This window comes from Artemia franciscana, chromosome 1 (genome assembly GCF_032884065.1).
Source record: "Artemia franciscana chromosome 1, ASM3288406v1, whole genome shotgun sequence".
NCBI lineage: Eukaryota > Metazoa > Arthropoda > Branchiopoda > Anostraca > Artemiidae > Artemia > Artemia franciscana.
In genome coordinates this window covers 28,210,858-28,227,297 of record NC_088863.1, presented here as the reverse complement: position 1 = coordinate 28,227,297, position 16,440 = coordinate 28,210,858, and the positions used below count along the sequence as shown (strand labels likewise).

Genomic DNA, 16,440 nt, shown 5'->3' with positions numbered 1-16,440 from the left:
CTGTGCTGAATGTAATGATACATTTCTGAAAAAGGCTTATGCCCCTCATTCAGACTATCAACTGTCATGGTATTTTCTCAAATTAGCCATGGCTAATGGATTGATGGCTACTTGATTTTAATTTAAACCGTATTTTAATGGTAACTTGATTAAATTTCTAAGAATGTTTACATTCCGTAAAAATATTTTGGTTGGAAAAGAGTTTCCTTATGAAATAAATGTTGTTTTTTTATGGGGAATATTTATTATCTTTATTATTTTTGTTTTTACTAGCTCAATGTTTGGCTTGCTGATAAGTTTCTTATTTTTTGGACTGATTCGAAATAGCCTTTTTTTTGAGGGGGCTAAAATTTTGGTGAGCTATTTTAGGTTACGACTTTCTCTAACTACGAAAGTCTTTTCTGTATTTTCTATCGCGTTTTGTCATTTTAGACCTTTTAGTCCTTTGCATTTAATGTGAAAGCTGCGAATAATTATCTCAGCGCAATTTTAAGCGTCGTTTACACTTAGCAACACAGTTTGTGTTTTGACGGTGTTGTGTTTCAAAAAAAAAAATGTAAAATTAACAGATTAGTGGTTAATTTGATTTTAAATAAACAGTTGTTCCGAAGTTTTCGTACGAACAGTAAATTCTTACAAGCTTGAGGCTAAAATTACTTAAAATAAACGAACCAATTTTTATTTCATTTTGTAGCTTTTATGGGGGAGGTGGTGGGGCACTTGCCTTGGTTTAACAGTAGATAATGAGGGAAAGTCTCTTAAAGATGTTTAGTATTACATATTAAGAGATAAATGACGGTGCTTGTCATTTTTCTGATTCAATCCTTCGTTTTATTTCTTAAAATAAAGGAACCAATTTTTATTTCATTTTGTAGCTTTTATGGGGGAGGTGGTGGAGCACTTGCCTTGGTTTAACAGTAGATAATGAAGGAAAGTCTCTTAAAGATGTTTAGCATTACATATTAGGAGATAAATGGCGATGCTTGTCATTTTTCTGGTTCAATCCCTTGTTTTATTTCCTAAAATAAACGAACCAATTTTTATTTCATTTTGTAGCTTTTATGGGGGAGGTTTTGGAGCACTTGCCTTGGTTTAGCAGTAGATAATGAAGGAAAGTCTCTTAAAGATGTTTAGCATTACATATTAGGAGATAAATGACGGTGCGTGTCAGTTTTCTGGTTCAATCCCTCGTTTTATTTCTTAAAATAAACGAACCAATTTTTATTTCATTTTTTAGCTTTTATGGGGGAGGAGGTGGAGCACTTGCCTTGGTTTAACAGTAGATAATGAAGGAAAGCATCCAAGGAATTGAATGAAGATAGAAAATAAAGGTACTTTTATGATATACAGCTCAAGTTGCTCATGCATTGAGCTATCTTTCGATAGTTTCTTTCAACTTAGCGCGAGAAAAGACAAAGAGAAGTGACAGAATAGATAGGAAATATATAATTTGGGCTGAGATCAAACCCACTCTGGCACCACGTGACTTACTTAATTTCGTATCATATTTGTATTGTATCGGATTAGCGATGTGTGATATGTAATCCTAATTAAAATGTATTAAAATGTAATGCTAAACATCTTTAAGAGCGTTTTTGTTCATTATTTACTGTTAAACCAAGGCAAGTGCTCCTCCACCTCCCCCATTCAAATCTTCATTCATTCATTTTCATTCAAATTGTATATCTTCAAAGTAGATAAAAGCTAAAAAACGCAATAAAAATTGGTTCGTTTATTTTAAGAAATTTTAGCCTCAACCTTGTAAGAAGTGCGTTTGGTACTAGCTCAATTGATGTACTAAGCATCAAAAGAATGTTTTAGGAAACCTTTACTTTTAGTAACGAGTATTATTATAGTGAGGCTTATGGTTTGTCGGAGAAATCCTTGTGGCCAAACAAAATATATATTATTGGACTATTTTTTTTTCAATTCTAAATAAGGAATACCATTTCAATAAAACTCTCATGAACATTCACTAATAATACATTTTTAGGCTTAATGAACTTCCCCTCGAAGCTTTACAAATTTATATCTCAAGAAATCATTTCTTTTAACAGGCCACACTTCGGTGATAAGACATGGTATATTTTTGGAATGAAAACAATCTACTACTAGTCTTAGTGCAATAAATATGGCTCCATTAAGATTTTTGCTTTTTTTTAATGTGAAGGAACCTTTTCTTGACGCTTTTGTATTACAAAATTAGGGGCTTTCCAATTCCGTCGAAGACATGAACAGGATATCTTAAGTAATCATAAATTTAAGGTTTTTGTTCCTTGGTAAGCTTATAAATGTAATTTGTTCTGAAACTACTAGATATTTCTATTATCAGACTCAAATCCTAATGTTAAAGGTTTCAAGTTTCGATGGTCAATTCTTAGCAATTAGTCCCCTGTGAAGCTTAAGTTTAAAAAATTCGTGAACTGAACACTGAACATAATATGAAATATTTCCTGAATATAACATAACGAAATGAGTTTGTTTTAGTTTTCATTGTTTTTTTGTTTTGTTTTTTTTTTATCAACGGTGTTTAGGTGGAAATTTCCACATTTGGATATTTTTTATTCCGCTTGAACTGGCAGTATTAATTCAATTATGGATAGTGGGTAGCTGATTATGTTTATTTACTTTTTTATTATGGTGGACGTGAAGTCTTTTAAGAGCTATTATAGGTTTAAATTTCCCTTAGTATTCAGTTCCCATTTTGATGTTGGGTTTTTTGTTACCTCCTGGCATTTATACCTCCTTTCTGGGGTTTCTTGCCTATTATATTGACGCATTAAATACTTTATTAGTTTCTATGGAATGTCCAAGTGCGTCAATGTGCTAGAGATGTTACTTTTATGCATTATTTCATGGATCGCTTTTTGACATAAGTCAGACAAAGATAAGGGGTCTTTGATATTACGCACTATTGAAAAAATTAATTTAAATTAGGTTGTTTCCTTCATATACAAAAATATGTTCCTTGTTTATATCGTGTTACAACCTGTTCCCTCACAGGTCAGTAAGCAGGCGTGTTACCAACCCTTATTGGTGGGTATTAACAGGATATGTTATCGAATTTGGTTACTAGCAATTCTTAATCCATCGAATTAAGAACTTCTTTTAAACCTTCTCAAGTTACAATCTCATTCCATTCCTTCTTGAAAATTTCTTCTCCTGCCTCATCGCCAATACTAATTTTGGCGGAATAAATTGCGTTTTCTCTTGCATATTGAACTGTGTATCAACAATTGCCTTTGTCGTCTTTCAAAATTAAGGGTAGTTTCTATCGGCGATAAGTTGTTTCTATAAACTTTTAGGTGGTTCTTTATTATTATGTATGTTATCTTTTTACTCTGCTGAAGACACATTTTCGTTCTTTAGTTTTGTTAAGAAAAACTTGTTTTGTTTAAGTTAAATAGAAAAATCAACCGGATTTCCAGAGCTTATATCATGGTTGATTTGTTATTCATTTCGAGTAATACTAGGTGAGACAAGATGCTACTTGATAATTCTATTTATTTTTAATGGTGTTTATTGACTGTGCTTATTAAGCTGAAAACTTACTTGCATCACAGCTCGTTAATACTATGACAAACGTTATAGATTTTTTTTTTGTTCTAAAGCTAAGTGCTAACTTTTGACTCGAAAATCAATATTCTTCTTTTTCATACTGGGCTTTTGTGTTTTTAGTAAAGCGCTAGTATACTGAAATCCTTTAAACAGAGAAATTTCGCCTATTTAGTTATTGACTTAGCCTGGATATAACTTGGAACTAGAGTACGCAAGCTCTTCTCTGAGTACTTAGCAAGTTCTAATTGGGTCTATTAATAACTTGATCCGGTTCTGCTGAATTTAAGTAAGAAAAAGTGACCTAGGCTAGAACGAACTTAGTTTAAATGTGACATAAGCTGACGTAAGAGACTGAAGCTGTGTTCTTCTCATTTTCAGCTATTCTGTCTAATAGTTTCCCTTTCTTAGGGTGGTTTGGTGTACCTAGGTCTCAAAACTCCTTTTAGACTCTTGAACCTACAAGCGGAATACATTGATCGACATTCAAGAACAGTTATGAATCGAAGTTATGTTAAGTTTCTGAAGTCTCAGAAAGGAACATAGAAGAGTACAGTAACCAGGATCGTTTGTTGTTTCTTATATGTGGCTGACTCTTTTGTTTATCCCAGCTCCTATCTCTGAACGTTCAATATCTTTATTGTTTTTTTTGTAAGCTTGTTTAGTGTTAAGCGAAAATCAGTCCGTTAAAAGTATAATTCTGGATTTATGTGAAAGATATTTTCTCTTTAGAATAAGTTTGGCTTCCATTAAATTTTGATTTTTCTATGCCTGAATTAAAAAAACAAACAAAGCAATTAATAAGCTTAAAGGGCCATCGGATCAAAATTGAGCGAAAATTGATGCATATGTATATATATATATATATATATATATATATATATATATATATATATATATATATATATATATATATATATATATATATATATATATATATATATATATATATATATATATATATATATATATATATATATATATATATATATATATATATATATATATATATATATATATATATATATATATATATATATATATATATATATATATATACCTAAATTTAAATTGTCTTTTTGAGTTTAAATTGGGCTATTTTCTTTGTGAATGTTTCGTGCTTTGAATAGAGAAAAACATCCAAGCATTCTAAAAAAAAGGTGGCAATTACTCAACAATGTTTAATCATTATTTACGTTCCTGAATTTACTTTTAATCACTAGTCTCAGTTTAGTCTTACTTCACTTTTTACAAATTATTTTTTGCTTTATTTACGACATACTTTTTGTCTCATTGCAATTTTGTTTCAGTCTAACTGCAGTTTTCTACTTTTAATGCTTTCTACATCAGCTGTTACAACTAATTTGACTATTTTTTACTATTTTATTGCTTTTACTTTTTTCTATTTTATTGATTTTAATACTTCTAGTCTCTAGTCTTATTACTTTCTACTTCAATCGTTGCAACTGTTCTTACCACTTTACTGCTTTTAATTTGTTTATGCACTTATACTTGCTTCTACTGTAGCTACTACTTTTACCACTAACACTTTTACCAATAATTTTAAGAAATGATAGCCTTGCCTCGCATAATATTAAAATTCATAAAAAATGAAAATATTTAAGGAGATGCATTTGTCATAGTAGTTCATTACATTTACTACATTCATCATTATATCCTACATCACATTTACTTATAACTTAGCCTATTCGCTAACCCACGTGTATTTTCATTGATTATTTGATTTTTTGTAGAGATATTCTTGTGTTCAGAGAAGATGTGTTTTGTTAGGAAAGAATTTGTATCTTACAGGCTTTGTTTTGTATATTCAGTGATTTAATGCAAAGCCCTGTATTTTATGATATTAAATTAAGTATATGCTCTACGACAGTGGTTTACAATATTTTACCGGCTGACTTTATAAAGGCTGAAACAAAGAGTATGGCAAACAGATGGGGCGCCATGCTTTGACTGGACTTGGATCTATGACAAAAAAGAAAAATCTTTGACAATATGTAAAATATGAGCTAGCTGTCTTATCCTTTCTTTTGTGTTAGCCCTAGCGATGGGGTTGTGTCATGTTTTACATAATATCTAATTGTTCGATATATGTTCAGTAAATAGTGTACTGAATACTACTACTACTGCCAAAAACACCGCAGCACCATGTTGCCTCAGGCCAGCGCAGCTATGCCTGTTCTTTATCCATCTTAATCTATTCAAAGCCTACTGTTTAGAAAGAAAGAAAGAACAAGAGAGACTAATTTGTTTATTTCTATCAATCAATAACATGCACATAATATACTATTTACGAAAATAGCAATACAGATATCTGGCAAGGAGCCAAGCTCTTTTTGTGCAGATGTAAATAAATAAAGAAATAAATGAATCGAAATCAAAGACATGAAAAAACGAAAAACAAGTAGAGCAAATTAGACCTACGTTGCCCGGGCAACGCGAAGTGTTGTGGCAACCTTTGTCCGGCTTTGCCGACTGAAGTGTTGCGAAAGCAACACTTGTTTTGTTCCTTCGCTGTCGATCAGTAATCACATGATCAAAGGCTATTCCTCTGCGTTGAAAAAACAACAAAATAGTATCGAAAGAAGGGACTAAATTGACTTTACAGCCAGTTAAACTTTATCCTTTTCAATCATAGACGTCGTGACGGATGAAAACTTGGAACAATATCTTATATAATCTAGTCAAGGAGGCACACTCGTGCCTCTATAAAGAGGCGACCCACGACAATGTTAAGCGATCTTCGGTTCCAGTGGTCGCAGAGGGATGGGGAGGGATGCATTTCGTAGCCCGAGCTCCAACTAAGAAACCTGCCAAATTTCACCCCCTCGGACTTTTCCTTCATGGGGAAAATCTGGCCGAAATTTTCGACCCGTCAACCCCAGCCCCCCTTTAACGTTGTCCGATCGGGCTGAAATTCACAAGTTAAGGTCCCCTATGGCCCAGGAGCTTATTTGCGAAATTTCAGCTCGATCCGATAACTCCTTCCCTGTTTTCCAGAAACCACAATTTGAAATTTTTAAAAGTTAAGAAGTTACATTTACACACATGCAAGTGATTAGCTCAGTCGGTAGAGCGTGGGACTTTTAATCCTCGGGTCAAGGGTTCAAGTCCCTTACGGGCAGATTTTTTTAACAACATCAAAATAAAAGTGTATAATTTTAATAACACCTTGACAGCTTATCAATTGAGAGATAACAGAATATTAGCTTCTTATGAGCAAAAGAAACATTTCGGTCATTCTATCTATTTTTTTTCTATTTTATACAATGATTTAAAAGCGGGGGGGGGGGCGGCAGCCGCCCAAGTTCCTCTCCTAATTCCTGTACGAGGAGTACAGGAATTATTAAATTACATCCACCATGGATTGTAGAAAAACGTAAAGAAATAATATGAAAAAAACTTTGTTTTCTTAAAGAGTTAAAGAGGCTGCGTCCCAAAGTCGAACCTTAAAACGTACAGGAATTAGAAGAGGCAGTTGGGGGGCTGCCGCCCCCCAAACCCCCAGCTTTTAAATACTCTTTTGTACAGGTTTTTTGTTTTTTTTGCTAGCCCCCCGCTCTTGGCTTCGGAAAGGCCCTCTTGTAATTAACAAAAAATTGAAATGAATGAATAATGGAATAACTTCGAAAAATGTTAAACACAAGAGGACAGGAGAACCATTGTGCCGAAACTAGTAATTGGTAACAATGAAGTCCCCCCACAAAAAAAAACCTGTACAAAAGAGTCTTTAAAAGCTGGGGGTTTGGCCTCTTCTAATTCCTGTACGTTTTAAGGTTCGACTTTGGGACGCAGCCTCTTTAACTCTTTAAGAAAACGAAGTTTTTTTCATATTATTGGTATTGTAAAGCTATCGCTAGCTTTTCAGAATCAAAATACCATAGATGACATTCTATTAATTATTGCGAAACTATCTCATTGTTTTACGTTCTCGTTTGTGCTTGTTTCTTCACTATCGGTTAAATGATGAAGTTGTCAGCCTATCGAATTTTTTAAAACGGTATGTTCAAACAAGAACGCAATCAGTTATCACATGACCACAGTTATCACAAATAGCATAAAATGCTATTTTTCAGCGTTGAAAAAACAACAACTACAAAATAATATCGTTAGAAGGGACTAAATTGACTTTGCAGCCAGTTGAACTTTATCCTTCTCAATCTTAGACATCATGACGGATGAAAACTTGGAACAATATCTTATGTAATCTAGTTGGTATTATAAAGCTATCCGTAACTTTTTAGGATTAAAATAACATAGGTGACACTAATTATTACGAATCTACCTCATTGTTTTACGTTAAGCACATAGAGGTAGAGAAAAAGACAGAAGACGATAGTTGTTTCAAATAGGTTACTACAAAATCTATGAAAGTCCATTTGCTACACATGTCAATTATAATGCGTAAAGCCTTGGGCAAAAATTAGATTTTGTACATGATTTGAAGGAAATGGGAACTTCCAGGGAGGATGTAAAGAGGGAGGATTTGAATAGATTGGGATGTAGGAGGAGCGTACATTTCTGCGTTGGTCTCAAGCGGCTTGGTGCTGTGGTGTGTTGTTAGTAGTAGTAGTAATATCATTTTATATCGAATATTCAGTTTTATTAGTTCTTGCCAAGGCTGTTACCAGCTACACATTGTTTTATTTTGGAAAAAGTATTATTCTAAAATGGGAAATTTTGAAAAAATGTAAACTTTGGTAGAAATCAATTAAAAAAACTTTTCAAAATAAAGGAAAATGCCATATAAAAGTTGAGAACAGAAGACATAGACCTCGTTTTCATACGACCCACGTCCAACACGGAGTTAGAAACGGGTTGTGAAAATTATAGTTTTGAGTGGCTTATTAAACACAGGTAAAAGTCTCCTCAAAACCCGTAATCAACCATTATATTCTGGTGGTTTACAGTTTTAAGAAACCCGTATCCAACACACTTAAAACTCGTAATATCAAAACGCTTTACAGTTTTGCTGGGTTGAACACGAAGACCGTGAAAACGATTTTTAACCCACTCGAAACACGCTTCAAACCGAGTCCCTGAATACACACTTATGGAAAGCAACAATAACTTAAACTCAAGATGATCAGAAATTACTATTAAAGAATAAATGAAACCAATAGAAAATAAAAAAAACAATCATAGAAAAAAAAACATACAATAGGTACTAATTTCAAGATGAACTAGATGACAGCCTTAATCTTAATAGACTTAGCAGCTGTTGCACTTCTACCATAGGCAAATGATTTTTAATCATCATAAAACTTCTTTCATTTTTCTTGGACCCAGATGCTCATCAATGTCTTTGAGCTTGACAAGCTGTCAGTCAGAGAAGACTTTAGTTACCATCGGATTATCCCAAGGTAAACAGAAGTCAACCTTTCTAGTATTGGAATGTTGGGACTTAGTCAAACATCCACCCTTGTTTGCTTATTGCATTGCGTTATGTGTATTGCTTTGCTTTTGCTTCTTTTGCTTACTGAATTATTTATAGGTATTCGTGTTTCTTTAATGAAAAAGAATCTGAGTAATTGTGTTTTTTTTTGTCAGAAGTGATTTTGCCACAGGATCGGAAAATTTCTTAACACCAAAACTTAAAAATGCAACTTTTTGTTTCGGCATAAATCAAAACACATGTTCAAAGTTTTACGTCTTTACTCTGAAAAAATTAAGGGAATCAATCCAACACCTAGGATAAAAGAACAGACAAACTGTATTGATTTTATGCGGTATATTATCATTTTAAAAACATGTTTCACTCTTATGTTTCATCGTTGAATGGTTAGAATCAAGCCGTTTTTATTGACCAACATTTTGCATAAAAAATCTATAAGCTTTTAGAAGAAACAACTAACGTTGAGCGTGTCCAAAAGCTCAAGTATGCAGAATCAAGCACCCTACGATCTCTCTGAATTTTATAAAAGGCACTAAAACATCTTATTTCCAATCTAATGACCCATTCCAGAATTTTTGTGATCACCCAATATGTATATACCATATATGACCCAAGCCACAACCTATAACCCTTCCCCTGAGGGTAGGGGGGAGGGGGTATTTCATCCTCCAAGATATGATTTCAGACCTTTCAATTACTTTGAACAAAATGTCCATCTCAAAATTTCTATTGGATGGGTTTGGAGAAATGATGGGCGTTGAAATGGCGTTAGTTGCCCTCCAATCACGTTTGACTATTAAAAAGGGAGCTAGGTCTTTCAATTGTCAATCGAATGATCTCTTTTCGAAGTTTCTTCGACAGTAAACGGCCATCTCATAAATTTATAACAGATGCATTTCGGGAAAAAATGAGGTGTGTGCGTGTGGGGTGGGTATCCACCATCTGATTACTCTGTATCTCAAAAAGGGCACTAAAACTTTTGATTAGAAATCCAATGAGCAGCCTTTGAAGTTTATTTAATCTATATAAATCTTAGATACCCCTAGGGCATAACTTACAGCTCTTTTCCTAACGGCTGTGGGTGGAGGGTTTCAGCTTCAAAAATATAATTTCTTGATCTTTCAACTATGTTGAGCAAAATGGCTTTCTCAAAATATTGATTATATGTGTTTGCAGAAATACTGGGTGTCAGAGAGGGGCCAGTTGCCCACTAAACACTTTCGAACATTAAATAGGGCACTAGCCTTTTCAATTTGGAATCGAATAAGCCCTTTCGGAAGTTGACGAATCCTTCGATACGAAGTGCCCTTGTCTAAACAAAAAATAATAATAATACGTCGTGCCCACAATGCTATTTACATGGCTGCCCATGATACTTCTAACTTTGGGGCTAGAAACAGTATGTGATAGCTGATGAAAAAAACAAAGTGGAGGATGGAGACATCTAAAAATAATTCATCAGTCTCCTAGCTGTTCTAGGCTCTCTAACTTAACCTCACTGCATTACTAGATGATCAGAAATAGTAAGGCTAGGCCAGTACAAGATTTGAGATTTTCTTAACCTTGTCTGTCTACCAACTAGAAGTATATGCATACCTTTTCATTAACTTTCAAAAAATGAGCGTCTCTAAGATTACGAGATATTTGTCTCTATGCTTTGAAATATTGACTATTTTTTCTGTGTTAGCAAAAGCCTTGTGTTAATAAAATTGTATCGTTTTACGAAGTGGTAATAAACGAATAAAGTTGATTTTTCAGATTAAAGGAAGATATTGCTTTAGTACTTTAAAAAATAGTGAAATTACTCTGTATATAAGGGGGAATGCTACTTTCCAAACTCATTGCTCAAGCATTAAACAAAAGTTTTTAGTTCTTTAATAAACCTCATTTTTCCAATTCAATGGCCCTTGTGTTTCCGTGAATGTCTAAGGAATTTGGACAAAAGTCAAACTTCAAAGTAAAGAGCAAGGATTTAAGCCAAATCTGTCCTGCCCACTCAGAAAAATGGAAGAAAAGTCAAAACCCTTTTTAAATTAGAAAAAAGTAACTTAGGAATTGTTAAAGGCATCTATGTCTCATCGCTATCTAGCGTTGCCAAGAGCAGTACAATTGTAACATTCGGGTACATTTCATCTCTAGAAGTACTTTATGATACAATCTCAAATTTCCTGGTACGTTTTACAAAATGTGGCAAAATAAGATTTGACTTGACGTCAGGACGTAGTGAGCAGAGGGAACTGTAGATTTTAGTTTTCTCCTCTAGATATTTTCTAATTTTCCTTTACACATTTATTTAAGCTCAGTCCAGTTTATTAGCATCAAAATTAATGGATAACAATAACTCTCTACCCCTTCCTTTGCTAACACTTTGGTTTTGTCTCGTTTTTTTTTCTATGCCGCCGATGAAGGCTTATTCCTGGAAGTTGGTAAGGGTCTAACCTGTGCGGTTTTTGTGGAAAGTGTGAACCTCAGGCCGGATTGATGAAGTTTTGAATATATGCGGCAGTTAACCGGTCCCAGAAGCAATATATCTTCTTTGAGTGATAAATATAAAAAAATTACAGAAACAAAAAAGCGGCATTTTCCCACGGGTACGAAAGTGCTGCCGTGATTTTGGCTGGGTTTATAATTATTTTTTTTTTCGGACTTGGGATTGAAGTAGAGAAATGTTGTCAGATGCACCTCTTAAACTTTAAAAGTTCTATCATTGCTAAAGAAACTGGAGCTTATCCTTTGCTTTTTTCTAAGTGGTGACGTTAGAAAGTTGGCCTACGGCAAAAAAAATCAACTTTTGAACTAAGATAGATAGAATTTTTTTTCGACGGCAGTCGATAGCTCTTGATGAGGTGATCAAAGTACATGTCATTCATTTTTTGGTCGAAAAATTCCTTCATGAGATATACTAGTTTGAAAATTTCAAGGGGTTGACAACTTCAGTAGTAGGGTACACACTGAAATATAAAATAAGCGGATACCAATTGTGAGACAGGTAGGGGCCTTCTAAGAAAAGGTCGACTGTTAGCTCATAATCATCTTTGGCAGTGAGGGGCTTGCAAAGTTTGCTATTTGTTGTACCTATTATTTGTTTCCAGTGTATTTGATGGTAAGACCGAATTGGTTCCAGTGGTAAGACATGTAGGGGACTTGTAAGTAATAATCGTCTGTTAGGCTACAATCATCTTTAACGAAAAGGGGCTTGTAATTTTTGCTGGTTGGTGTAGCCTACCCATACTCACTGTAACCTAGAATTAAATGTTTAGGCAACGGGTACAACCGATAACGTAAAACAACGAGGCGGTTTCGTAATAATTAATAGAGTGTCATCTATGGTATTTTGATCCTGAAAAGTAACGGATAGCTTCATAATAGCAACTAGATTATATAAGATATTGTTCCAATTTTTCATCCGTCACGATATCTAAGATTGAAAAGGATAATGTTCAACTGGCTGCAAAGGCAATTTAGACCCTTCTTTCGATACTATTTTGTTGTTGTTTTTTCAACGCTTAGGAATAGCCTTTGATCATGTGATTACTTATCGATAGCGAAGAAACAAAACCAAAGTTTTGCTCTCGCAACACTTTAGCCGGCGAAGCCAGACAAAGGTCGCCACAATACTTCATGCTGCTCAGGCAACGTAGGTCTAGTTATCATTAGTAAGCAAGTTTAAATTCTTTTCCAAGAAGTAAGCAAGTTTCTTCGCCCCCTTTAGAAGTAAATGTTGTGGCCTCTCATTGTACTCACATTTTGATCCTTTAAGTAAGTTAGTGATTACACTACCCAAAATAATGAGAGAAATTCAACTTACTATCAAAATTGATTAAGTTTAGGCATAAAATAATAATAAAACGAACTCTAGTAAGGAGCGACCCGGCTCAATAGTAACCAAAAGTCTAAAAACTGGAATTTTGCTACCAATAGCTACATCAAAAGAATTACATTTTAATGCTGATTTTAAATATATAAGTTTCATCAAGTTTAGTCTTACCCATCAAAAGTTACGAGCCTGAGAAAATTTGCTTTATTTTAGAAAATAGGGGGAAACGTCCCCTAAAAGTCATAGAATCTTAACGAAAATCACACCATCAGATTCACCGTATCACAGAGCCTTTATAAGCGTATTAGAGAACATTTGGGGACGACTTGCTCCCCCACAGTCCCCGTGAAAGGGGTTACAAGTTCAAAACTTTGACCAGTGCTTACATATAGTAATGGTTATTGGGAATTGTACAGGCGTTTTCAGGAGGATTTTTTGAATGGAGGCAGAGGTTGAGAAGAGGGGGATATGCTGGTGGAACGTTCCATCGAGGAATTTGTCATGGGGGAAGAAATTTTCCATGAAGGGAGCGCAGGATTTACTAGCATTACTTAAAAAAAAAACAAAGAAATTTTTTTTTTCATCTGGAAATAAGCAGCAGCATTAAAACTTAAAACGAACAGAAATTATTACCCATATGAGGGGCTCACCTCCTCCTAATACTTCGCTCTTTACGCTAAAGTATTTTTAGTAATGTCAACTATTTATTCTGCATATAGTAATGGTTATTGGGAATTGTACAGGCGTTTTCAGGAGGATTTTTTGAATGGAGGCAGGGGTTGAGAAGAGGGGGATACGCTGGGGGAACGTTCCATCGAGGAATTTGTCATGGGGGAGGAAATTTTTCATGAAGGGAGCGCAGGATTTACTAGCATTGCTTAAAAAAAACAATGAATTTTTTTTTTCATCTGGAAGTAAGCAACAGCATTAAAACTTAAAGCGAACAGAAATTATTACCCATATGAGGGGCTCACCTCCTCCTAATACTTCGCTTTTTACGCTATAGTATTTTTAGTAATGTCAACTATTTATTCTGCTGCTTTTGTGATTCAGGGGTCATTCTTAATGAATTGGGACAAAATTTAAGCTTTAGCGTAAAAAGCGAGGTACTGACGAGGGGGCGAACCCCCTCATATATGTAATGAAAACATAAGCATACAAAAGTTCTTTACGTAAGCTAATTTATAAGGTACGTATATCTTTTACTTATAAGAAGATTCGTAAAAAATTAAAAGTTCTAGTTGCCTTTTTAATTAACTGAAAATCAGAGGGCAACTAGGCTTCCTCCCCCGCTCTTTTTTTTTCTCAAATTCATTCGATCAAAATTATGAGGAAGCCATTTAGCCAAAAAAAAATATACAAATTTTGTTTTAATTATTCCTCTGCGGAGAGCCAAAATCAAAACATGCATTGATTAAAAAACGTTCAGAAATTAAATAATAATAAAAAACAAGTTTTTTAAATGTAAGTAAGGAGCGACATTAGAACTTAAAACGAACAGAAATTACGCAGTATATGAAAGGGGCTTTTCCTTCTCAACGTCCCACTCTTTGCGCTAAAGTTTTTTTTTACTGTTTTAAAATGTAGAGTTAAGTGAAAACTTTAGTCAAACTTTAGCGTAAAGAGCGGGGCCTTGAGAAGGAAAAGCCCCTTTCATATAAGGAGTAATTTCTGTTCGTTTTAAGTTTTAATGTCGCTCCTTACTTTCATTTAAAAAACTTGTTTTTTTATATTTAATACACCAAAAGTCTAAATTAAGTATCAAGACTAAATTAAATTCAGTCTTACACATCAAAAGTTACGAGCCTGAGAAAATCTGCCATGTTTTGGAAAATAGGATAAAACACCCTCTAAAAGCAATAGGATCTTAACGAAAATACCACCATCACATTCAGCGTATCAGAGAATCCTACTGTTTGAAGTTTCAAGCTCCTATCTACAAAAATGTGGAACTTGGTATTTTTTGCCAGAAGACCGATCACATGTGCGTGTTTATTTTTTTTTTTTTTCAAGGATCATTGTATCGGCCACGTGGGTCTAGAATGTCATGGGAGGGCTTATTCTAACGGAAAGTAAAAGTTCTAGTTCTCTTTTTAAGAGGGCCAAAAAGATTACATAGCACCTATACCCCCTCCCACGCTCATTTGTTTCCCAAAGTCAACGGATCAAAATTTTGAGATAGCTGTTTTGTTTAAAATAGTCAAAAAAACATAATAACTATGTCTTTGGGGCTAACTTACTCCCCAACAGTTCCCAGGGGAGGGGCTGCAAGTTAAAAAACTTTGACCAGTGTATACATACAGTAGTGGTTACTTTGAAGTGTACAGGCCTTTTCATGGGGATTTTTTGCTTAGGGAGGTGGGGGGTGAGAGTTGAGAGAAGGGGGCTACGTAGGAGGATCTTCCCTTTGAGAAATTTGTTATGGGAGAAGAGAAATTTCATGAAGAGGGTGCAGGATTTTCTAGCACTATTTCAAAAAAAATGAAAAAGTTTTTTCCGCTGAAAGTAAGGACCAGCATTAAAACTTAAAATGAACAGAGATTATAACGCATATGGGGGTGTCAATCTCTTTTTAAATAACCTGCTCTTTATGCTAAAGTATTTTTAGTAATTTCAGCTATTTATTCTACAGCCTTTGCGATTCAGGGGCCAATCTTAAAGAATTGGGACAAAATTAAAGCTTTAGTGTAAATACGAGGTATTAACGAGGAGGCAAACCCCCTCATATACATAATAAAAATATACGAATATAGAAGTTTTTTACGTAAGTTAATTTGTATGTTACCTATATTTTACTAATAAAAACGTTCGTTCAAAATAAAAAATTCTAGTTGCCTTTTTAAATAGCCCAAAAATTGGAGGGCAACCAGGCCTCCTCCCCCACTCTTTTTCTCAAAATCCTCTGATCAACAATAAGAGAAAGCCATTTAGCGAAAAAAAAATATGCAAATTACGTTTTAATTAATCATATGTAGAGAGCAAAAATCAAACATGTATTAATTCAAAAACGTTCAGAAATTAAATAAATAAAAAAAAAACAAGTTTACTAACTGAAAGTAAGGAGCGACATTAAAACTTAAGACGAACAGAAATTACTCCGCGTATGAAAGGGGCTGTTCCTTCCTCAACGTCCTGATCTTTATATTAAAGTTATTTACTCTTTTATAGAGTAGAATTGAGAGAAAGAGTCAAACTTTAGCGTAAAAAGCGGGTCATTGAAGAGGGAACATCCTTTTTCATAAACGGAGTAATTTCTGTTCGTTTCAAGTTTAAATATTTCTCCTTACTTTCAGTTGAAAACTTTTTTTTACTTGATTTAGTTGAATTTATGGCTATTGATTGTAGTTTGTGCTCAGAGATTTGTTTTTTCTTGGACGGCTATGTGTTAAATGATAAAATGGTGTATATTGAAGGACGGCGAAAGCACAAATACAATTTTTTTCCTTACGTACAATCACAGGTAAATTAACAATAGAATGGGTTTGATAAATACGATATTTTTGAGTCATTAACTTTTCTTTCTGTCAGGCTACTAACACTATTGATGTCCAAAATTACTTTTATTGGTCTTATAATATTTCATAACTAAAAAGGTGCAAAAAATAAATTCTAAAAACGAAGTTTTTTCTAATGGATTGAATGAGTGAAATTAGGA

The 16,440-nt window shown here is 34.0% G+C and overlaps 1 protein-coding gene across 4 annotated transcripts in view; it reads left to right on the top strand.

Annotated features, from left to right (window-relative positions):
- LOC136027982 (E3 ubiquitin-protein ligase MARCHF5-like) overlaps positions 1–5,440 on the top strand; it is a 69,059-nt gene extending 63,619 nt beyond the window's left edge. For all 4 annotated transcript variants that reach the window (XM_065705487.1, XM_065705516.1, XM_065705506.1 and 1 more), the window contains exon 7: positions 3,967–5,440. In XM_065705487.1, the coding sequence (XP_065561559.1) occupies positions 3,967–4,101 (135 nt within the window). In that variant the 3' untranslated portion in view covers positions 4,102–5,440. The remainder of the gene's footprint in view (positions 1–3,966) is intronic.
- The last annotated feature ends 11,000 nt before the right edge of the window (positions 5,441–16,440 follow it).